At 37.5% G+C, this 24,384-nt stretch overlaps 2 protein-coding genes across 17 annotated transcripts in view; one reads left to right on the top strand and one right to left on the bottom strand.

Moving 5' to 3' along the window:
* Rdl (Resistant to dieldrin) overlaps positions 1–9,250 on the top strand; it is a 44,542-nt gene extending 35,292 nt beyond the window's left edge. For 5 of the 8 annotated variants that reach the window (XM_015175534.3, XM_070207930.1, XM_015175530.3 and 2 more), the window contains exons 9-10: positions 1,147–1,688; positions 2,628–9,250. In XM_015175534.3, the coding sequence (XP_015031020.1) occupies positions 1,147–1,688; positions 2,628–2,789 (704 nt within the window). In that variant the 3' untranslated portion in view covers positions 2,790–9,250. The remainder of the gene's footprint in view (positions 1–1,146; positions 1,689–2,627) is intronic. The other 3 variants (XM_015175532.3, XM_070207931.1, XM_002046119.4) reach the window with 2 other exon arrangements.
* A 6,681-nt stretch (positions 9,251–15,931) lies between these two features.
* On the bottom strand, positions 15,932–24,058 carry nwk (nervous wreck). Of its 9 annotated transcripts, XM_032435539.2 has the most exons (11): positions 23,920–24,058; positions 23,374–23,496; positions 23,077–23,306; positions 22,486–23,013; positions 21,321–22,206; positions 21,092–21,260; positions 20,603–21,022; positions 20,470–20,532; positions 18,563–18,588; positions 17,488–17,815; positions 15,934–17,388 (listed from the first exon to the last, which is right to left on the bottom strand). In XM_032435539.2, exons 2-11 carry the CDS (start codon positions 23,392–23,394, stop codon positions 16,958–16,960), a joined length of 3,102 nt encoding a protein of 1,033 aa, XP_032291430.1. In that variant the 5' UTR covers positions 23,395–23,496; positions 23,920–24,058; the 3' UTR covers positions 15,934–16,957. The 9 variants fall into 9 exon arrangements, with proteins under 9 accessions (XP_070064136.1, XP_070064138.1, XP_070064139.1 ...); XM_070208037.1 differs by having other exon boundaries at positions 15,933–17,631; positions 17,704–17,815; positions 20,603–21,260; XM_070208038.1 differs by having other exon boundaries at positions 15,933–17,628; positions 17,704–17,815; positions 20,603–21,260.
* Positions 24,059–24,384: the final 326 nt, after the last annotated feature.

The raw sequence follows: 24,384 nt of genomic DNA, 5'->3' as shown, positions 1-24,384 counted from the left end.
CTACGCAGTTTTTTTTTTTTGTTGCTTGGCTTACGAACAGAATATGAATTTATTCAATTTTTATTTAACAACCAACCAACGAGAACAACAACAAAAACACACGCACACAAACACACAAGAGACGTTGATTATTTATACCCTGTACCCTGGAAAATTGTGCCGAAGGGGGATAACAAGCTAATCGTTTTAACAGTCTGTCTTTTTGTCTTTATGAATATATCGCAGCTATGAGACTTTTTACAATGAACCAGGCTCTCAGTACTAGACATTCCACTCAAAAGAGAAATATAGATGAAAGAGTCTCCCACTTCTTTAGTTTGATATAAATTTTAATGCTTTGATTTACTTCTAGATTGCTCAAAACACAACTTAACTTACTTTCTACAATATCTTTTAATAATTATATTAAAATATTTACGAATATATTCAAGAATCGCAACCAGTTTAATCTTCTTCTGCTAACATTTGATATCTTGGTACAGGGTATCGGCCAGTCGAGCACACTCGTCTGTTGTTATTCTGACGTTTATTACCCTGTGTAGTGCTTACCCAAAGCCCTTTCCCAGTTTTTCTTTTCTTATTACATATACACACATATATATATTATCATATATCCTAAATTTTCTCTAAATCACAATATTTTTTGCCATTTATCTTGCTTTCAATAATATATTTGCATAATATTTATGTATTTATATATATATTTATACGTACATTTACAAATGAATGCCAAGAAAAAAAAAATTAATATTTTTCAAAAAACGCTCCATTTTCCCCCCATTTACCGTTCCAAACCGTACTTCAAAATTACAAACTGTGCAACCATCCAACTAATGACAACAACTACAACTACAACAACAACAACAACAACTACAACAACTACAACTACAACAACAACAACAACCACCACCAACAATTATTCAACTATCAACAATCATCTTCAAAAAAAAACCTCATGTGGAACGCGACTTGATTCAAAATTTTGTGCATCCGCATTAACTCCTAAATTTTCCTCCCCCCACACCACCACGTACCGCCCGCAACCGTCCGTACCCATTATCAAAATTGTCGCATTACAAAATATAAACTGACAAAAATCAATTCGAAACTGTATCCAATATCCAAAATATCATATCGCAATCGTAGAATACGCCACCGTCGGCTATATGGCAAAACGAATTCAAATGCGAAAACAAAGATTTATGGCGATCCAAAAGATAGCTGAGCAGAAAAAGCAACAGTTAGATGGTGTGCAGCAGCAGGCCAATCCGAATCCGAATGTCGGAGGCGGACCCGGTCCTGAGCATGGACATGGGCATGGTCATCATGCCCACAGCCATGGTCATCCGCATGCGCCCAAACAAACAGTGAGTAACCGCCCAATCGGCTTTTCAAATATCCAACAAAACGTTGGTACGCGCGGTTGCTCGATAGTGGGACCCTTGTTCCAGGAGGTGAGATTCAAGGTCCACGACCCAAAGGCACACTCCAAGGGCGGCACATTGGAGAATACGGTAAATGGCGGACGTGGCGGTCCCCAATCGCATGGACCCGGCCCAGCGCCCGGCGGCGCTGGTCCTGGCGGTGGCGGCGGCGGCGGTGGCGGTGGTGGCGGACCGCCAGATGCTGGCGGTGATCCGGAGGCGGCAGTCCCAGCACATCTACTACATCCGGGCAAAGTAAAAAAGGTAAAGGTAAAGATCGTACTCGATACGGCACTACCTCAAAGTCGAACTTTATATTTATACTTAAATCAAGATAATTATGAACAAATCAAGAATTTGACTATTTTTGTTGTTTTTCTTTTTCAGTATTATTTTCTGCTTAAAAGAAGAATTTTATGCCCGAGCCATGTTTTCGTTGATATTTTTAATAATTCTTTAATTATTTATTGGTTTTGTTTTTCAGTATTCCTATTTTACTTAAATGAAGACATTTACGCACAAATCGAGACTTGATATAAAGTTCTAGAATTCTTTACTTGTATGTTCTTTTATTTGCAGTATCCTCTTGTACTCAAAAAAAGATTTTATATGCATAAATAATAATTTATTTTATGTTTTGAATAATTCTTTACTTAAGAAATTTATTCGTTTTAAGAATTATATCCTTTTTTAAGACTTCCAGCCTTTTGTACTTAAAACAAGATATACAAATCAAGAATATTTTTTATATCTTTTATCAAGCTAAATGGGAATTTTTTATGACATCAAATTTTAGTTCTATAGTTCTAGTCTTACTTTAATTTAATTTCAAATATCTCGTGCAGAGTGTACTTGAATTTTAAAGGTTCTTTTTCGCTCGATTATTTTATTGTGGATTTATAAATTGTTCTTTGAGCAATATTTTTAAGTTTGAACCCAGAATTGTTTGTTTTATGCAGTCTTCTGAAATCGCACTTGAAGTTTAAGGCTTCTTCGTTCGTCTTTTTATGCTTCAAGTTTATTTTTAAGAATTTTGATTTTTATATTTACTTAATTTATTTACTTAAACTTTAAAATCGCCTTTCGTTCGTTTGCCGTGTTCAGTTAACCGAATCTCGAAAAGTTTTTTTTTTTTTTTTGCTTTCCGTGTTGATTTCTAGAATATCCTATGGTATATTTTAATAATTTGTGATCCTCTCGCAGGATATTAACAAATTGCTGGGCATAACGCCCTCGGATATTGACAAATACTCGCGCATTGTGTTTCCCGTGTGCTTTGTGTGCTTCAATCTGATGTACTGGATTATCTACCTGCACGTGAGCGATGTCGTTGCCGACGATCTTGTCCTGCTCGGGGAGGAATAAATGGCCACGCCCCCCAAGGAGGCGACGGCAACAAGTGACAACAGCGCACAAGAGAGTTAAACTGTGCAAGGCGCTGAAAAACAACAAAAAAAAATAAAAACAACAAAAAATTAAAGCAAAACAAAAAAAACAGATGATTAACCAAAAACTAATTTTAACTAGCGATATGGAAAAATGCAAAAGGCAACATATTATTGTTAAATACTAAAAATAAAAATTTAAATAATAACAAAAAAAATAAAGACACACATATTACGGACGAGAGTAAAGAATATTGTTAAATAGATTTACGCAAAATAAAAAAAAATTTAAAAAAAAACTAGCATAAATAAAGAAAAGGAAGACGGGGAGCAGCAACAACACGATGAATAATCAAAAGCAAATAGTAGAAAATATAAAAGGTGCAGAAGAAGCAGAATTAATATAAAGATATAAAAAAAACGGAACAAATAGTAAGGATTAATAAAAGCACAGTCAACAGAAATTAATTTCAGACTCACATAATTCAAATTTTTAATACACCCGATGCAATTGACATAAGCTAATATAGAAAACCTAACTGCAAAGAAAAGCTCTTCAAAAAGAGAAAAGAAGAAGAAAACCAAAGTAAAAGAAACATTTTTTGAGTGATTTTCAACTAGTTTTCATTTGGTTTGTAACAATTCTTACTTAGCCCTTACTTCCCTCCCGAGCAGACAGTCAAATGGTCTTCCTTAGTTTAGGCGAATACTAAATTTAGTTTATGGTTTTTGAAACAAAACCCCCTCGCCCCCGTCCCCCAACCCGCACACACCACTTCACACGAATAACGTCTATGGCATCGAAAATATGTTTCTTGATTTTTCAAAACTGAACACTTTTTAGCGCTTCCAAGAAAAATGGCCAAATTTTGTAGGAAAAGTGTAAAACAACAAATTTTTTCAAATTAATCAAATCATTTAATTAATTTAAAGCGAATGAAAACCAAAAATAATAATACTACTCTAAAAAAATATATAAAAAAATTTTTAAATAATTTGCACATAGAAAAATTATACAAATAAATACAAAGAAAATTCTTATGCATTACTATCAAAGGCACCTTTTGTATGCGGATGGCATCGGGCATATAAAAAAAAACCGAAACAAAAACAAACAAGCAAAATAGTTAATTCAAGTTTTAATAAACGATTTTATTTTCAAAAACTTTTATAAAGAAAAAATAACGCAAACAAATGCAAGAAGGGGAATAAACCGAATATTTTAATTGCACACCACAAAAAATAATAAAAGCCAGACAAACTTTGCGACACAATTTCAAAAGCAAAGTGGATAAGAAACCAATGCTAAAGTCGGCTGTGCTCGACTAGAAGATGCCCTGAACCCAGCGAAAAGTTACCCTATTCACGTTTTTTTAGAAGCGATGCGCTTCTTCTTCTTCTATGCCCTGTTCCTTGTGGGAACTGCATGCCTGTGTAACTTCGGTGTTTATAGTCCGATCTTAATGAGAGTTTCAGGACTTGAATATGACACCCAAATGTGTGCGCATGCCAAAGCGCAAGGTGTTCACCTTTTAATCTAATATATTTTTAGATCTTTAACCAATATACCTTACGGCTATGACCCAAACTCCATTTCTTAGCAACGATATTTCGCAATATGGTGAAAGTGCGAGAAGTGGAATGTATATATATTCCAAATTCCCAGACTCTTTCTCGTGTCATTTTCAATGGGCTCAGGGTAGATGAAAGAAACACACAATAGACGAGTTACGAATCGAAAATAAATAGAGTTATGTACACAAATTTGAATGAAACTGCCTAAAAAGAAACTTAGCCCGTAAGCATCACAAAATAGTTGTTCAACAATGACGATAGTTGATAGTTAAATTGATTTTTATGACGTGGGGACGTTTAAGATATATTATTTACAAAATGTATATAAAAACTGATGAAACAGCAGCAGAAGAAACGCAAAGTAGGAGCAAAACTTCGCAAAATGAAAATAACAATTAATTAAAATTAGTTAAATGTAATTACAACTAGTTAAAGCAACTCAGACACAAGTTCAAGCAGTCAATAAAGCGATAAATACATATAAACAATGCACCATTTAAGCTTAGTATAATACTCACACACACACACACACACACACAAACACACGAACACACAACACACACACATAAGTACATTTGAAGTTTTGGTAAAGTTCCTCAAAAAGTATTTAGTTAAAAGTGAGTTTTAGTTTGAATACCAAAACCTAGCACAATACTGAGTAAATTTAACGAAATCACGAATACCATCAAAAAAAAAAAACAAGTAAGAAACAAATATATCATCATAAAGTTTTAATTTATTAGTTATGATAAGAAGAATAAGAAGAAGAAGAGGCAGCAGTAAGCTATATCTAGGCCTAAAGTTTTTTGTACAGTCAGCTGAGTGGGAGGGGCGGCTATATATGAGTAGTTGTATGTATATGGATAATATATAATAGTTATATACAGACAGACACACACATATACCTATTATATAGACAAACACACACACACACACACCCACACACAGACACATCTGCATATAATATATGTATGTGTACTTTATGCAATGAGTATATACAATAACATAACGTATTTAAGCACCTATATGTAGCACGAGTTTTTTATATGTAAACCAAACAAACCAAAAAAAAATTACAAACAAACAATTAATTTTATATATATATAGTATATGCAAAAAGTACTCCCGTAATAAGGTATACTGGCAGTGTAAGCTAAATGAAATTACAATTCTAGGCGCAAGACTGTCGATAAATTGAGGAATATTATAGACAAAGAACAAGAAGAAGAGCAGACAGATATAGACAAATAGCTAAATCTACACAGTCAACAGAGGAACAGCTACCCTTAATACCTATAACGCATACACTTAACCTAACATAACCTAACTAATGATACATATAGATACATCTGAAGGAAACAACAACAAGCAAAAATTACTTTATTAACTTTCTAGACACACACACACACAAACACACACACACACACACACACACACACACACACACACACACACACAAATGCACGAGAACACACTCACGTATAAATTAAGTGAAAGTAAAGCAATTGAACTTTTACCTAGATTTTTGTATGATCAGTTGATCCAAGTACTTACCTACATGGATTTGAGATAAGCTGCAACTGCAATTGATTTACACAAATACACCCGAAAGAAGAAGAAATATAAGAATTCAAATAAAACGAAGAAGAAAGTTTGTCTTCGGCATGCCGAATATTGAATACCCTTGTAGAAGTTTGGAGGTTATATGAAAGAGAAACAAAAAGCATTCTAATGGCAGAGTTTGCAGTTAAATGAAAGGCAACTGAGATGCTTTTTATAGCAGAGCTTGGCTAAGATATCTTGAGATTCCAAAAACAATCTCTTCGAGCTTTTTTTTCAAAGAGAGAGATAAGTTATGGTTAATGTGTGCAAAGCTTGGTAGAACTCGTAAGCGCCAAGTTAAGTGAAGAAATCTTTCGAAACATACAAGTTTAGTGATCCGTGTTCAATAAGATATGCCCCATATATAAGAAGCAACGTAAGACTATTCAATTTCGGACTTTTCAGGAAGTTTTTGAAGAAGGAAAGTGTGTTTTTTATGCCAGAATTTAGTTTTTGACCCATTATGCCTATTGCAGCTGTTTAATATATCGTCCGATCCGGAAATTTCCGACCTATGCACGCCAGCAAAGACTTGCCTAACGAACCTGCCATATCTACCGATATGTTGTTGCTAATCAAGAATATATATACTTTATAAGCTCGCAGATGTCTCAAGTCACATGATTGTAACACCTAACTACAAGGGTATAATGAAAAAGAAGAGGAAGAACAGTGAGAACAGCAATGAAAAACTATTCTTAGGAACACAACTTTTTCAGTACATAGTTAGAATCAGGCAGAAAACTCGACTCGAACGCGACAGCAAGTGAAATCGGTGATAAAAACAAAGAAAAATAAATATAAAAAAAAAAAAAAAACAAAAAGAAAAGCACATTTAAATATAAATATATATGTATAACTGGCATATACTATATACATATATTTTGTAGCTATACAGGTGACGGAATTCAATTATATTGCCGAGAAAAAAAAAACTATGAAGAAAAAGAAGAAGAAAAACAAAAATAGTTAAATCAAAATGTTTATAAATTGAAAAATTGGATACATGCATAAGCGATATATGAGGTTTATCTGTAAAACGTAAAACGATAACAAGAAACGATTACCAAAAATCGATAACAACAACAACAAATAGCTGCTCAACGGTTTCGGAGCGTATTTCCAAAAAAAAAAAAATGAAGCATTTTAGTTGTAAAAAAAAACCAAGATAAATAGCTGAGAATTTGTATAAAAATAAACCAAAAAAAAATGGAAAACAACAAGAACAATTAATGAATTAATTAAGTTAATGTATTTACTTTTCATATTCTTTTTTACTCTACACCTAGTTAACAATATAATTTGTCAAAAATGAAAACAAGAAATGACATTTAGTTGGCTATAGTGAAATTTTTTAATGGAAATATTTAAGAATATTTATAAAAATTAACAAAAACAAAAAAAGAAATAAAAACTGAAACAAGAGGCAAAGCATTTAGGACAAATAATGACACAAGCCCTTTAATAAATACACACACACACACACACACGCAAAGAAGAAGAAGAAAAAACAAAAATGAATAGAAGAAGAAGCATAAGAAACCAAAGAAATGTTTGAAGCATTTTTGGTGCCGCCTTTTTAGAGGGCGGCACCAGACACCAAAAACACATTTTATAATGACTCTGAGAAATGATATGTATACATATACGCAGTACACATATACACATATATATGCATATGGTATGACATAGTTTACATGTATGTGCATGATGTAATAATTACATTGTGCATGTACATTATGTATAGTTAATGTATGTATATTATATATGTATGTATGATGGTCTCAAAAAATGAAATTCTAAAGTATTTAAATAAGCAAAACCAGTTAAAAATTTAAGGCATTTAGTTCAAGGCAACACACACACACACACATAAACACGAACACACACACACATAACCATTCATAAGCGCGCACCAAACATTTTTTAAATGCAAACCAAAGTAATATAATGATAAAATGTTAATAAAAATAATTATAATTATTAATATATAGAAACCATAATCCCCAACACAATACCAAATACAATTGGAAAATTGCACAAAATAAATTGCAAAATTTAAATTGAATATTTAACTTTCACACACACACACACAGACATCCACTCACTCTCAAACACACACATACTTATGGTTGTACATTTTCTGATATTGTTTCAGTTTTTTGTTTATAGCAGAAAATTTTTCAAGCAAAGAAAATTACTTTTATGAAATGTTTACGTAACGCATTTCAATAATTATAAGACTTAAGTCTTGTTATCTAATTGTTAATTTGATTTGTTGCTCAATTATTGTTAACAGCATACATTTCTTAACAAAAAAACAAAAAACAACTCGAGTCGGGCGTGCTCGACTAGCTAGATACCCTGAACCCACATGGCAAATACATTCGTCATTAACTTCGGTGCTTAAAGTTCGATCTTCTTGAAATTTTCAGCTCTTTAACATGTCATGAAAACCAAAACAAGTTGCTTGCAGTTTTCCGAGAACTAGGTCTAGTTATCCGAATGTAAAATATTCCCAATCTGTCTATACTCTACCAAAAGCTAAACACATAGTTCTATGTATCTGACTCTCAAGCATTTCGATCTATGCGCAGGCAACAAAATCGATATTTATCGATAACAATGACAGAAGATATCGATTATTTACTCGTTCTTCACCTGATATAAATGAATATAAACTTCAAATTTAGGAGTGGCAAACCAGTTCAGGGTATAAAAGAAAAGCCAAATCACTTGCACAACTCGCTGCAAATTCCGCCAGCTGCAAACTTGCAAATTCTTTTTCGAGGCATTACCCAAACATCTCTCTCAGACAACCATTGACAGCTGTAGGCAGACCAGCTAACGTATCTATAATTTTTGTTTTTTATCCGTCCATTAAAAGAAGTTCCTAATTGCAATAAATGAAGATTTGTTATGATTATCACCTGCACATGTCGGCAGCCAGCGAGAAACACACAACAACTCCCACGGAGCAGTCAATTCTTGAACATGATTTCCCTTTTCTTATGTTTTTGTTTTTTTTCTTTTGTTAATCAATTGTTTTTGTTTATAACTCGCTTATTTCGCACTGACACAGCTCGACCTCTTGTCAATTATATTTTCAAAAAAGTCTCTCGCATCAGTTTTTCACTTCGATCACAAAACTCTGCACATTTCCGTTGCTCAAAATAATCAACCCAGTATAAATACCCCGATATATTAGATAAGCAAGAAGCATTATGTAACTGTTTGAAAACGGCATAAAACCAAAAAACACAAGAACAAAAGTAATAATAATAAACAAAATAAAATAAATTAATTTAAAACGTAATGCGTATGTAATGATTGATCACTGATCACAAATTTTGACTGTGTTAATTTCGTTATATATAAAAATAAAACTAAAAACAAACAAAAACAAAAAAAAAAAAGAATAACAATATAATGAAATATCTATAGCGTAAAAAAATAAATACACACATAACAAACACGCAATAAATGTTACAGAAAGAACAAGAACAAGAAACCAAACAAAAAAAAAAACGAACCTATAAAATTAAGTTGAATGCTAAAATGAAATGCGTCAAGTAAAGACAAACGGGGCAACATCCAAACCAAAAAGATAATTATTATAATATTGCAAATGAAGCGAATACGAATAAAGATATGGAAAAAAATTAATACATTTCAATTTGCTTTCCTTTTATGGTCTCCATAGTCCAAGTTATTGGTTATATACCTTTTAAGTGTGGAACTTATAAGAAAACTCTGAAGATTCAAAGACTTACCTTCTTATGACACCCCATAACTCAGTCAAAACTCAATTGATTTTCATTAGGTTTGGCTTTTCGTTCATGGTTTAGCCTCTAGATCAATCGTGCATCTAAATCTGGCAACATTATTTTTGGTCGAAATTCATGTAACAATTGTACGCTAAAATATTGTCTGCATCCTATATAGACTTAGTTCGAAATTTCTCACCCCCATAACTCGGTCAAATCTCATCAGATTTGCCCGAGGTTTGGCTTTTTATTCATGGTTTAGCCTCTAGATCAATCGTGCATCTAAATCTGGCAACATTATTTTTGGTCGAAATTCATGTAAAAACTATACCCTAAAATATTGTCTTCATCCTATATAGACTTAGTTCGAGATTTCCCACCCCCATAACTCGGTCAAATCTCATCAGATTTGCCCGAGGTTTGGCTTTTTATTCATTGTTTAGCCTCTAGATCAATCGTGCATCTAAATCTGGCAACATTATTTTTGGTCGAAATTCATGTAACAATTGTACGCTAAAATATTGTCTGCATCCTATATAGACTTAGTTCGAAATTTCTCACCCCCATAACTCGGTCAAATCTCATCAGATTTGCCCGAGGTTTGGCTTTTTATTCATGGTTTAGCCTCTAGATCAATCGTGCATCTAAATCTGGCAACATTATTTTTGGTCGAAATTCATGTAAAAACTATACCCTAAAATATTGTCTTCATCCTATATAGACTTAGTTCGAGATTTCCCACCCCCATAACTCGGTCAAATCTCATCAGATTTGCCCGAGGTTTGGCTTTTTATTCATTGTTTAGCCTCTAGATCAATCGTGCATCTAAATCTGGCAACATTATTTTTGGTCGAAATTCATGTAATAATTGTACGCTAAAATATTGTCTGCATCCTATATAGACTTAGGTTGGATTTTCCCACCCCCATAACTCGGTCAAATCTCATCAGATTTGCCCGAGGTTTGGCTTTTTATTCATGGTTTAGCCTCTAGATCAATCGTGCATCTAAATCTGGCAACATTATTGATGGTCGAAATTCATGTATTAATTGTACCCTAAAATATTCTATACAGACTTAGGTCGAGATTTCCCACCCCCATAACTCGGTCAAATCTCATCAGATTTCCCGAGGTTTGGCTTTTTATTTATGGTTTAGCCTCTAGATCAATCGTGCATCTAAATCTGGCAACATTATTTTTGGTCGAAATTCATGTAACAATTGTACGCTAAAATATTGTCTGCATCCTATATAGACTTAGTTCGAAATTTCTCACCCCCATAACTCGGTCAAATATCATCAGATTTGCCCGAGGTTTGGCTTTTTATTCATGGTTTAGCCTCTAGATCAATCGTGCATCTAAATCTAGCAGCATTATTTTTGGTCGAAATTCATGTAAAAATTGTACCCTAAAATATTCTATACAGACTTAGGTCGAGATTTCCCACCCCCATAACTCGGTCAAATCTCATCAGATTTGCCCGAGGTTTGGCTTTATATTTATGGTTTAGCCTCTAGATCAATCGTGCATCTAAATCTGGCAACATTATTTTTGGTCGAAATTCATGTAATAATTGTACGCTAAAATATTGTCTGCATCCTATATAGACTTAGTTCGAAATTTCTCACCCCCATAACTCGGTAAAATCTCATCAGATTTGCCCGAGGTTTGGCTTTTTATTCATGGTTTAGCCTCTAGATCAATCGTGCATCTAAATCTGGCAACATTATTTATGGTCGAAATTCATGTAAAAATTGTACCCTAAAATATTCTATACAGACTTAGGTCGAGATTTCCCACCCCCATAACTCGGTCAAATCTCATCAGATTTGCCCGAGGTTTGGCTTTTTATTTATGGTTTAGCCTCTAGATCAATCGTGCATCTAAATCTGGCAACATTATTTTTGGTCGAAATTCATGTAATAATTGTACGCTAAAATATTGTCTGCATCCTATATAGACTTAGCTCGAAATTTCTCACCCCCATAACTCGGTAAAATCTCATCAGATTTGCCCGAGGTTTGGCTTTTTATTCATGGTTTAGCCTCTAGATCAATCGTGCATCTAAATCTGGCAACATTATTTTTGGTCGAAATTCATGTAAAAATTGTACCCTAAAATATTCTATACAGACTTAGGTCGAGATTTCCCACCCCCATAACTCGGTCAAATCTCATCAGATTTGCCCGAGGTTTTGCTTTTTATTTATGGTTTAGCCTCTAGATCAATCGTGCATCTAAAACTGGCAACATTATTTTTGGTCGAAATTCATGTAATAATTGTACGCTAAAATATTGTCTGCATCCTATATAGACTTAGTTCGAGATTTCCCACCCCCATAACTCGGTCAAATCTCATCAGATTTGCCCGAGGTTTGGCTTTTTATTCATGGTTTAGCCTCTAGATCAATCGTGCATCTAAATCTGGCAACATTATTTTTGGTCAAAATTCATGTAATAATTGTACCCTAAAATATTCTATACAGACTTAGGTCGAGATTTCGCACCCCCATAACTCGGTCAAATCTCATCAGATTTGCCCGAGGTTTTGCTTTTTATTTATGGTTTAGCCTCTAGATCAATCGTGCATCTAAATCTGGCAACATTATTTTTGGTCGAAATTCATGTAAAAACTATACCCTAAAATATTGTCTTCATCCTATATAGACTTAGTTCGAGATTTCCCACCCCCATAACTCGGTCAAATCTCATCAGATTTGCCCGAGGTTTGGCTTTTTATTCATTGTTTAGCCTCTAGATCAATCGTGCATCTAAATCTGGCAACATTATTTTTGGTCGAAATTCATGTAATAATTGTACGCTAAAATATTGTCTGCATCCTATATAGACTTAGGTTGGATTTTCCCACCCCCATAACTCGGTCAAATCTCATCAGATTTGCCCGAGGCTTGGCTTTTTATTTATGGCTTAGCCTCTAGATCAATCGTGCATCAAAATCTGGCAACATTATTTTTGGTCAAAATTCATGTAAAAACTATACCCTAAAATATTGTCTTCATCCTATATAGACTTAGTTCGAGATTTCCCACCCCCATAACTCGGTCAAATCTCATCAGATTTGCCCGAGGTTTGGCTTTTTATTCATTGTTTAGCCTCTAGATCAATCGTGCATCTAAATCTGGCAACATTATTTTTGGTCGAAATTCATGTAATAATTGTACGCTAAAATATTGTCTGCATCCTATATAGACTTAGGTTGGATTTTCCCACCCCCATAACTCGGTCAAATCTCATCAGATTTGCCCGAGGTTTGGCTCTTTATTCATGGTTTAGCCTCTAGATCAATCGTGCATCTAAATCTGGCAACATTATTTTTGGTCGAAATTCATGTAATAATTGTACGCTAAAATATTGTCTGCATCCTATATAGACTTAGGTCGAAATTTCTCACCCCCATAACTCGGTCAAATCTCATCAGATTTGCCCGAGGTTTGGCTTTTTATTCATGGTTTAGCCTCTAGATCAATCGTACATCTAAATCTGGCAACATTATTTTTGGTCGAAATTCATGTAAAAACTATACCCTAAAATATTGTCTTCATCCTATATAGACTTAGTTCGAGATTTCCCACCCCCATAACTCGGTCAAATCTCATCAGATTTGCCCGAGGTTTTGCTTTTTATTCATTGTTTAGCCTCTAGATCAATCGTGCATATAAATCTGGCAACATTATTTTTGGTCGAAATTCATGTAATAATTGTACGCTAAAATATTGTCTGCATCCTATATAGACTTAGGTTGGATTTTCCCACCCCAATAACTCGGTCAAATCTCATCAGATTTGCCCGAGGTTTGGCTCTTTATTCATGGTTTAGCCTCTAGATCAATCGTGCATCTAAATCTGGCAACATTATTTTTGGTCGAAATTCATGTAATAATTGTACGCTAAAATATTGTCTGCATCCTATATAGACTTAGGTCGAAATTTCTCACCCCCATAACTCGGTCAAATCTCATCAGATTTGCTCGAGGTTTGGCTTTTTATTCATGGTTTAGCCTCTAGATCAATCGTACATCTAAATCTGGCAACATTTTTTTTGGTCGAAATTCATGTAATAATTGTACCCTAAAATATTCTATACAGACTTAGGTCGAGATTTCGCACCCCCATAACTCGGTCAAATCTCATCAGATTTGCCCGAGGTTTTGCTTTTTATTTATGGTTTAGCCTCTAGATCAATCGTGCATCTAAATCTGGCAACATTATTTTTGGTCGAAATTCATGTAAAAACTATACCCTAAAATATTGTCTTCATCCTATATAGACTTAGTTCGAGATTTCCCACCCCCATAACTCGGTCAAATCTCATCAGATTTGCCCGAGGTTTGGCTTTTTATTCATTGTTTAGCCTCTAGATCAATCGTGCATCTAAATCTGGCAACATTATTTTTGGTCGAAATTCATGTAATAATTGTACGCTAAAATATTGTCTGCATCCTATATAGACTTAGGTTGGATTTTCCCACCCCCATAACTCGGTCAAATCTCATCAGATTTGCCCGAGGCTTGGCTTTTTATTTATGGCTTAGCCTCTAGATCAATCGTGCATCAAAATCTGGCAACATTATTTTTGGTCAAAATTCATGTAAAAACTATACCCTAAAATATTGTCTTCATCCTATATAGACTTAGTTCGAGATTTCCCACCCCCATAACTCGGTCAAATCTCATCAGATTTGCCCGAGGTTTGGCTCTTTATTCATGGTTTAGCCTCTAGATCAATCGTGCATCTAAATCTGGCAACATTATTTTTGGTCGAAATTCATGTAATAATTGTACGCTAAAATATTGTCTGCATCCTATATAGACTTAGGTCGAAATTTCTCACCCCCATAACTCGGTCAAATCTCATCAGATTTGCCCGAGGTTTGGCTTTTTATTCATGGTTTAGCCTCTAGATCAATCGTACATCTAAATCTGGCAACATTATTTTTGGTCGAAATTCATGTAAAAACTATACCCTAAAATATTGTCTTCATCCTATATAGACTTAGTTCGAGATTTCCCACCCCCATAACTCGGTCAAATCTCATCAGATTTGCCCGAGGTTTGGCTTTTTATTCATTGTTTAGCCTCTAGATCAATCGTGCATCTAAATCTGGCAACATTATTTTTGGTCGAAATTCATGTAATAATTGTACGCTAAAATATTGTCTGCATCCTATATAGACTTAGGTTGGATTTTCCCACCCCCATAACTCGGTCAAATCTCATCAGATTTGCCCGAGGCTTGGCTTTTTATTTATGGCTTAGCCTCTAGATCAATCGTGCATCAAAATCTGGCAACATTATTTTTGGTCAAAATTCATGTAAAAACTATACCCTAAAATATTGTCTTCATCCTATATAGACTTAGTTCGAGATTTCCCACCCCCATAACTCGGTCAAATCTCATCAGATTTGCCCGAGGTTTGGCTCTTTATTCATGGTTTAGCCTCTAGATCAATCGTGCATCTAAATCTGGCAACATTATTTTTGGTCGAAATTCATGTAATAATTGTACGCTAAAATATTGTCTGCATCCTATATAGACTTAGGTCGAAATTTCTCACCCCCATAACTCGGTCAAATCTCATCAGATTTGCCCGAGGTTTGGCTTTTTATTCATGGTTTAGCCTCTAGATCAATCGTACATCTAAATCTGGCAACATTATTTTTGGTCGAAATTCATGTAAAAACTATACCCTAAAATATTGTCTTCATCCTATATAGACTTAGTTCGAGATTTCCCACCCCCATAACTCGGTCAAATCTCATCAGATTTGCCCGAGGTTTTGCTTTTTATTCATTGTTTAGCCTCTAGATCAATCGTGCATATAAATCTGGCAACATTTTTTTTGGTCGAAATTCATGTAAAAATTGTATCCTATATAGACTTAAGTCGAAATTTTCCCACCCCATAACTCGGTTTTGACCGATGATGAGATTTGTCTCATCCGAGTTTAACGAGGCTTGGCTCTTAGTTCATGGTTCGGCCTCTAGATAAATCTTTCTTCTAAATATGTACACGTACCACAGGCGAGACCGTGGATATTTATATCTATCAACTATTTCTTTTTATATTTAATTTTTTTACCAACATCTTTCTAAATTTTATTCTTTCACCCATTCTCCACAGTTGCTTGAAAGTAAAGTCAAGGTAGTTACTGTTTTGAAATGTTTATTTATTTATTAATCCTTTAAACAGAAGTTTTTGCTTATGACAAGAACTTTGCCACACCGGAAATTAACATACAATACATTGCGGTATATTTCAATAATTTGATGTATATAATATTTATTTATTTTTATATTTAACTGAACCCAAAGAGAGCTCTACATACGTTAATCAATGATTTATGCTTTGAGTATTTTAACTAGACGATTCGCAAAAATTTCAATAGGCATTTCAGGTATAATCAAAACAAGTCAATTGAACTAAATTAAACTAATTTAAGTAGACTTTCAATAACAGTGTACAACGATATACATAAAGAAGACATACATATACATAGATATATATGTATATGTATTTGAAGCTGAAAGGAAATTGTCTACGTTATGCACAATTCCTAGTGCTAACAATGAGTATATTTAATTAATATTATTATAATTACGTTTGCTTTTGCAACAGAACATTAATATTTGACTATGAGTTGAAATTTTGGCTGGTATTCGTACTGTTAATCAAGCGCAATTAAATTATACACACATATATATATATGTTATATTTTTAACTAGAATACGTATTAATATGTAGTTGACTTAGATATATACACATATATATATAAATACATATATATATATATATTATTGCTCGATTATAAGCTGATATTCGAAGATCCGTTTCAGAGACTGAGAGAACTACAACGACCGCATCGATAGAGAAGGGGTTATACCAAGAACTTTTACTATATGGCCTTCCGATCTGGTCGGGGCTTGAGTTTATTGAGCTGTATCGTTGTCTTAGATTATCTGTGTTTATTGTATAGTCGCAGCGACCCGCCTGTCTGTGAGAGTATATGTGCTTGCTTGTCTTAATTGAATACAGTGTGTGGTTCTCAAGCTGAGCGCTTCGGGTTTTTAGTCTCTATATAGAACGTTTATCGTGCTCATTGTTTGTTGTGTGTGTGTGCCTAAAAGATAACGAACAACATTTAAGTAGAGCCAGACTGTTGCCTTTAGGGAATTGGCATTAGCTGTCTAGGCATTCGACTCTTTCAGATTCTCCAGGCGTGCCAATTGATTTGAGTCTAGCTCCTCGGGTATGCTGGCCCGTCCGCCGACCACTTGCTTGGGCGTCTCAATAACATCCTCGGCCGGTGCCTCACAATTCAAGTCCAAGCTGCTCGACTGACCGCCGCCCCCACCGCCACCCCCGCTCCCACCACCAGCTGCAGGTCCTGCTTCAGCGGCAGCTCCGCTGGCGGCAAATGCATCATCGAAATTAGCATCGAAATTGGCCTCGAAGTCGGCCTCAAATCCAGTGCTGCCGCCCTCAACAGCAACAGCTGCTCCAACAGCCTGGACAACGCCGGCTGCGGATTTCTCAATAAACGGATCATCCGGCTGCTGCAGGACGGGCACATCGGCCGCGTTGGAGTCGCTGCCATCCAGGAAAGACTGTTCATCCTCTGCATGACAGGATGGATACTCTGTCAGTGTTATGGTTACATTGGAAACCAACTGAACACCACCGACCCCAACCAGCTCATCGCCAACACCAATATTACCTTCTTTGGCAGCGGACGCTGCCGGCGGCGATGGCTGCTTCTGTGCCGCAACTTTAGCCTTCGGCTTCGGGACAATATCGGGCTTTTTATCCAACACCGGTTTCTGTTCCTTCTGTGCTTGCTGTGAATTGTCCCTTTCTCCTACTGGTGGGAAAGATTTATCGGCACCGTCTTCAACCATTGGGGTTGCAGCGGTAACAATTATTTGTGCCATACCTAAATTCAAACTATTCGCTGTGGTGGCCGTCGCCGTTCCGCCCTCAACCGGTTTGGTTAACTGCGGTGGCGGTAACGACGGTGGCGGCTTCTCATCGTCACTGAAATCGTCCTGCAATAGACAAAATGTCAATTAGTTTCCACAAATTTACTTAGTTTTTTAGCTAATTTATTTTTATTCATGACTTGTGCGTATGGGCCCTCCGCAAATTTAAATGACATTAAGAATCAAAACATGGAATCTACTTTTTTCGCCTCGCAAAAGATGTGAAATAAGTATCATCAGAAAGAATAATACGGTTGCTAATCATAAAAGTTGCCTTCAATTGCAATCAGCCTATTTTCCACTATTGCAGCTGGAATAGGGCTTTAAAGTGAATTCAAATCCGATCGGACGGTCTACATTTTTCACCGAGGTGGGAAAAAATTGCAATATGTGATACAAATTAAAAGCAAAGACGCTTCGAAATGGGTTTGAACCGACAACTTCACCCAACAAAGCTTTGACGGCCATTTAGTAGATTTTCAGAAAAGTGTGAAAAAATCCAGTGAGTGAATTGACACAAAGACCGTTGGAAATGACATTACAGGCGGTTGGACAGTAAGCTAAATTGTTTCGTGCAAAAATTTTGCACAATATTTTTCACGAATTTTTCATACGTTCTGGTGGAATTTTGAAACCCGTATCTTATCGTGGATCCTCATTACATAATATATAACATATCAGTTCGTCTGTCTTTCCGTCTCTGAATCAGTGAGTCCGTCCATGAATCAATCAGTCCGTCCGTCAGTCAATCAGTTGGTTTAAAAAGTACTACATATAAAAATATTTTGGATTAGGATATTTAGTTGTAATTACCTCCATGCCAGGCTCTTGTATAAGCACTGAGTAAGCATTAAATATAAATAAGAGAAAAACTTGATTTAGTAAATTCAATCAGGACTTGGTTTTCAAATTATAAATTCGCATTTTTAAGAACCCTTTATCAAGTGAGAGAGAGCGGTGAAATCTCAATTAAATATTAGAAGACTCGATTAAGGGAACAAGATCTTTAACGTGGAAAACATCCAACAGCTAGACAATTTTATACACAAAGGGTTCAATAATTAAATAAAAATATTATAAATTATATAAGACAAAATAATATTGTATATATTTACATTTATTTATATGTTTCGACTGGGGCGCATGCACATGCTATATGTATTTTAAGAAAGTTCCAAGAAATACATATTTGGATAGCACTTGGGGGCCGAAAATATATTTGCATATTTGTAGAAAGCTTTAAAACTTCAAAGCAAGGAAAGAGAATAATATACTTATATAGGAGAGCCAGAAAGGGTACTTTTAAGAATTAAGTACTAAGTATCTGCCAGTCGTTCGACTGGACTGGACTCGACTTAATTTATTTAACAGAACTACATTTGGGACACATTAACCATTATCTTTGCTATAGGGTATTCACAGCAGCTGCTAACTGTTTAATTTGCAAACTTATTTTCAGATGAAAGATAAAATCTGACAACTTTTTTATCTGTATAAATTATCAAAGCTAGCAAGCAGCACTCTTGCATACCCTATATTAAACAATCTACGAATATTAAGAAGGTTTTGAAGATAGTTTAACGAAAATATTCACTGCAATCGCAGACTCGAATAAGATATCAAGTACATATATGTACACACATAAAGAAAGCAATAACAGCACACTTTAGGATTAAAGTTAAGAACCATTTAAAATATGAAACATTGGAGACGCAAAGTTTCTTAAACGGAGCGAAAGGCAAAATTTACACAGCAATAAAAAAATAGATACCAAATTGTGATTAAAAATACCAATTGGTTAAAAATGGTGCGACAAATACACACAAATTACTAACTACAAAAAAAAAAAAAAAACAATCTTGAAAATGAGAAGGTATCAAAAAAAGAAAAAACCAATACAAAATTTCAAAATCGTAGAGATCGTAATTAGTAGCATAGCAGGAAACACCAACACACGAGGAGACACGTTGTAAAGCAGCCTAAAGAACACTGTAAAGAATTTTAGTTTTTAGTTCTTAGCTTCTGGTCTTGCTTAGGACACGTTAAACAATATTTAAGTTTTTTCGCTCAATCAAGAGATAGCACATTAAACGGGTTGTGTTTGAAATAGAGCCCTGCATCGATTAAATTACTTGTATCACACTCGGATACTCGAACGAATTAAACAAAAACGATGTTCGAACTGCTCGAGCTTGCAACATGTTCGAGCTCGAACGCAACCAAACGAATCGAACTTAAAACGAACGCGATTGAACCGAACTTTCGGGCGAATCGAGAGACTCAATTTTTTGTTGTACAACCGAACAATATCAAGTCTTGACTCGCTCTATTGAAATAATTGTTTGAGTATCCAACCGGGCTTAAGGCTGACTCAATGCTGGGCTCTAGTTTGAAAAATAGTTACAGTGACGGTTTGGAGTAGATCAGTAGGTTTTGGCAGAGGTGGTTGGTTGTGATTGTGGTGGTGGTATTGGTAGTTAGTGGTGGTTAGTAGTTGGACGAGCTGCACTTGAAGATTATGTTTGGGTACCTCTAGAGAATATATAAAAGCAGGTATAAGAGTACTTTCGAGTTTTTTGGTGAAACATGAAACAAATACATAAGAGAATGTTTGTTCTATAGAGATCGATGTGGCGTGTGTTATATAAATATGTAAAAAGAGAGCGTAGTTTGGAGAGAGAAACAGAGAAGTGACGAAAGTAAATGGCCAGGACAATTACCTGGCGGAGGCATGCTGGGCACTGCAGCTCCATTGGGTATATAGCCGCTGTCCCGATCCTCATCTGCAGCCGGGCGAGAGGGCGAAAGATTTATTGACTGAGTTAACCTAGGGCGCACTTTGTGGCAACTTACCTGCCGTATCCTGTGAGCCGAACATATCCTCCGTGATGTCCGTCAGCTCGTGGGCATACTCTGCCGGCAGAGCGGGCGCCGGCGGCAATGCAAAACTGGGCGCTGCCGTTGGCGGCGGTGACTCATCGTCGACGCCCTCGCTCAGCGGTTCACCCATCTCGTCGCACTCCTCGACAACCAGCGAGGGAAAATTACCAAATTTGCCATCCAGTTCGCCCTCCCACCAGCCGTCGTCGACACCGTGCGCGGTCTTGGTGATAATCTTGATCTTGTCGCCCTCCTCGAAGGTGAGCTCATCCTCGGCGGTGGCATCGTAATCGTAGAGCGCAATGCACCATTCGACGTCCGATTTGAGACGCTTTTGTGGCGCCATTATGACCGATACCTGGTCGGGCGATTGCATTGAGTCCACGGTCTGATCTTCGTTGTCAACAGTATAATCGACAGATGAGAATGAGATTTGTGAGCGCAATTGATTGCCAGAACTACCATTGAAGGCGACGCCGGCCGCGTCCTGTTCAATGTCCAGATAATTGTGCGGCACGTAGCCCTCCTCGCCCCGATAATTGCGCGCACGCAGCCAGCCATCGCCATCCCCCTCGCCCACCACCTCCAGCTGCTCATTCTCAACAATTGTCAGCTCGTCAGGATTTTGGGCCTAAGATCGGGAAACTCTATTAGCTAAGCCCATGAAGATCTACCCAGCTGTCGCACTCACCGTGTAGCTGTAGAGCGCAGTGCACTTGAAGATGGCCTCCTTGGGCTCGGGCACAATGGGCTCGTCCTTGTCGTCCTCGGCCTCCTCCCAATTGACCTCGGTCGGATCGTCCCAGCCGCCTGCACTGCCGGCGTTCAACATTTGCGCCGGTGCCGCCGAGCTTGACTGTGCTTTCTCCTGCTCCTCGGGCTCCTCGTCGCTGTCGCTGAAGGTGCGATCCCGCGAGAACTGCTGCTGCTGCTCCGGCTTGGGCTTGGCCACGGCAACGGCCGTGGCACCGGCTGCCTCCTCCTTGTCGCTGTCGTAGAACGAGTCGGAGCTGGGATTTTCACCCTGGCCGGAGGCATCGGTGCGCATGGATATGGAGCTGGCCGAGCGTGTTAGCTCCTGGACGCCCATTATTTCCGCCTCCTGCACCCATTCGTCCACATTGATGCCGCCATCGCGCAGACACTGGAGGCACGCCTCCGCCTTGGCCTTTTCCGTTTCAGAGCGACGTATTTGATCGCGGAACTCGTCGATTTTCGTATCCAGATCGGGTCCATTCGGATCGTTGGGATCTGTACGCTGGCCGGCATCCCGCAGCGATTGACACAGTGCCAACTTCTTGGCATGCTCGCGTATCGAGGCATTCTCCTTGACCACACGACCCGCCAGATTCTTGGCCTCCTTGGTTAGCGTCTCGGCAGCCGAGTCGTGCTCGGTGGTCACCTTCCGTACCGGATCATTATCGCAAGCCTCAAAGTCGTACTGTATATGCTGCTTCAGCACCGGATAGAACAGATAGCAGCACTGCAAATTATATTCCCGGGTCAGCTGCTGTGCTTGATCCCGAATCTTGCCAAAGCTATTCTGCGTCGCCGAACAGGTTAGCAGCTCTGTGCGGCTGTAGAAGATTGCAGAAATGTCATATAATACGATCAGATATATGCAGTGAAAGGTCTATAAAAGTTCAAGTGTAGCTCATGTTTTCCTTCATCCTTCCCCAGGGCAACCCTTTCTGACCGAAAATGGAAACTATTTTTTTTGGATCCCGAGCGGAATCAAGAAATTGTGAACAATGAATGCACCTCATTTGTGATTCTTAATTCTTTGCCTTGGAGCTGACAACTGAGCAGGAAGAAAACGCATACCATTCTTTATCGTAGACAGAACCCGGACTTACCCCATTAGCATCAGATACTCGGCGACCCGCTCGAAGACATAGTTCTCCATGGTGGTCATTGTGGTTTGCAGATCGACGGTAAAATAGCGATTCTGATGGGCATTGGCGGCGGCCAGACTCAGAATGTAGTCGTTGCGTGCTCCGGAGGATTTCTCCTCGAGCAGCTCCTTGCGCGATGTGACCCGGGCGCTGTTCTTCTGCAGCGACGTTATGGACTGAAAGAACGAGCCCTTCTTCTTCTTGAGCTTCTCCTCAATGTCCTTGGCCTTGTCACGCACATCGTGGGCGCAGTGCTCCTCATCAAAGTACGACTTCTTGGTCTTGTCCACATCGCCAACGCTCAGGTGCAGCTCCTTCTGCACGTTGACAATGCCCGCCAGCGAACGCTTGGCAATGGCCAGCTTGTAATCTCGCAGCACCTTGGACTCGTCGGCGATCTGTTGCTGGAACACCTCGATGGCGGCGAGCCGAGCGCGTGCCAGCTTCTCGTTCTCCTCCAAAACGGTGCGCCAAACGCTCCACATGTTCCTTAGTAAGTTTGGGAAATTGGAGTAAGATTTGCCAGATGTTTCAGATGTTCCGGTAACTTACCAGCGCTCCTCCATGCCGTCCATTTTAATATCGGGTATATTGGGTATCTTCTTGTTGAGATACTGCGATGAGATCTTAAGCAGCGCCTCGCTATACGATTTCTCAATGGCGGATCGCTTGAGCGTAAACTGCCGAATGTCGTCCAGGAGATCGCATTCATGCTGATTCTTTAGCTGCAACTTGGCCACCTGCTCCGTGTGTAAATTCTTTAGGAATTTCACATAGTTACCCTAGAATGTGATATATGATGATGGGTATGTCAGTTGGGCAGTATATGGCAGCTGCCTGGGGGTTTACCTTGCGCGGCGGCGGCTGCATTTTGTTTAGCTTTTGGCAACTAGCGCGGTTTTTTTTATCAAGCAGAGAAGCGTTTGGTTCTAGTCGAGCTCCAATCAAATGGCCTTACATTACCTTGAGCAGCTGCAAGTGTAGGGTGTGCGGGGGATGGTTGGGGAATTGGAAAACGGTATTAATGATATTGGCCAAATGAAAAACTTATGTAATAGAAGGCAAGCAGAGCAAATGCAGCCTCTTAAGCACTTTTACATAATCGTGCAAATTATATTGGAAAATTCAATATGAAAATTTTTCACTGGAGCAGCAGCCCTGGCCCAGGCTGTCCCCCTGCTGATATCGATTTATGCTCAAGCAGAGCTCGTCTAGTAATATTGCATTTTTCTAGCACTACGATGTCTGGTTATTCTAGGGGCTAACACTTTTCTTGGACATGCTCTGGTTGCTGTTTTGTCAGCAAATTCGTGAATTTCAAACTGTTTTCTGGCCTAATTAAAAAGGAAACTTTTCTTTTTTTTTCACGCTTTTCTCACAAAACGCCTTGCGTACTTATCGATTTCGATTTTAATGCCGTTTTAACTGTTTCTCCACGCATACACCGTTAGCTGCTGCGCGCAGAGAGCGAATGGCCGAGCAAGCGAGTAAGAGGGATAGGGAGAGCTGTGTTATTTTTGGTTAAGGCAATTTAAGGGTGTATGCTTTGAGCATAATTCAGGTTCATTCATGGCCTGCCAGTATGCTCGGCACATGCGCCAAGCCAGGTTGATTTGTACTATCCAAAATTGATAACGGTACCCGAACACTACTTGTAATACTCTAACGTTATTTATTTGCGCTCGTGGCATTTACATGGTTTTTTCCAAACACAACAATCAATAATAAAACTCGACAATGGCAAGACCTTTGCATACTGATAATGTATGCTTCATTATCAACAAACCAAATATAGATAATAATAATTTTTGGTATTCGAATATTGATAAGGTCATCGGTTAAACTAAAAGTATGCAATGC

This window comes from Drosophila virilis, chromosome 3 (genome assembly GCF_030788295.1).
Source record: "Drosophila virilis strain 15010-1051.87 chromosome 3, Dvir_AGI_RSII-ME, whole genome shotgun sequence".
Classification (NCBI taxonomy): domain Eukaryota; kingdom Metazoa; phylum Arthropoda; class Insecta; order Diptera; family Drosophilidae; genus Drosophila; species Drosophila virilis.
This window is presented reverse-complemented; position numbering and strand designations above follow the sequence as displayed.

Bases quoted from the DNA above. Each gene is read 5' to 3' on its own strand.
- nwk (XM_070208033.1), bottom strand. From the start codon at position 23,394: ATGCAGCCGCCGCCGCGCAAG. The intron at 20,533-20,602 runs GTAAGTTGCCAC...GCCCGGCTGCAG, and splicing joins CGGCTCACAGGATACGGCAG to ATGAGGATCGGGACAGCGGC. The intron at 17,816-18,562 runs GTAATTACAACT...TGTCTATTGCAG, and splicing joins TACAAGAGCCTGGCATGGAG to GACGATTTCAGTGACGATGA.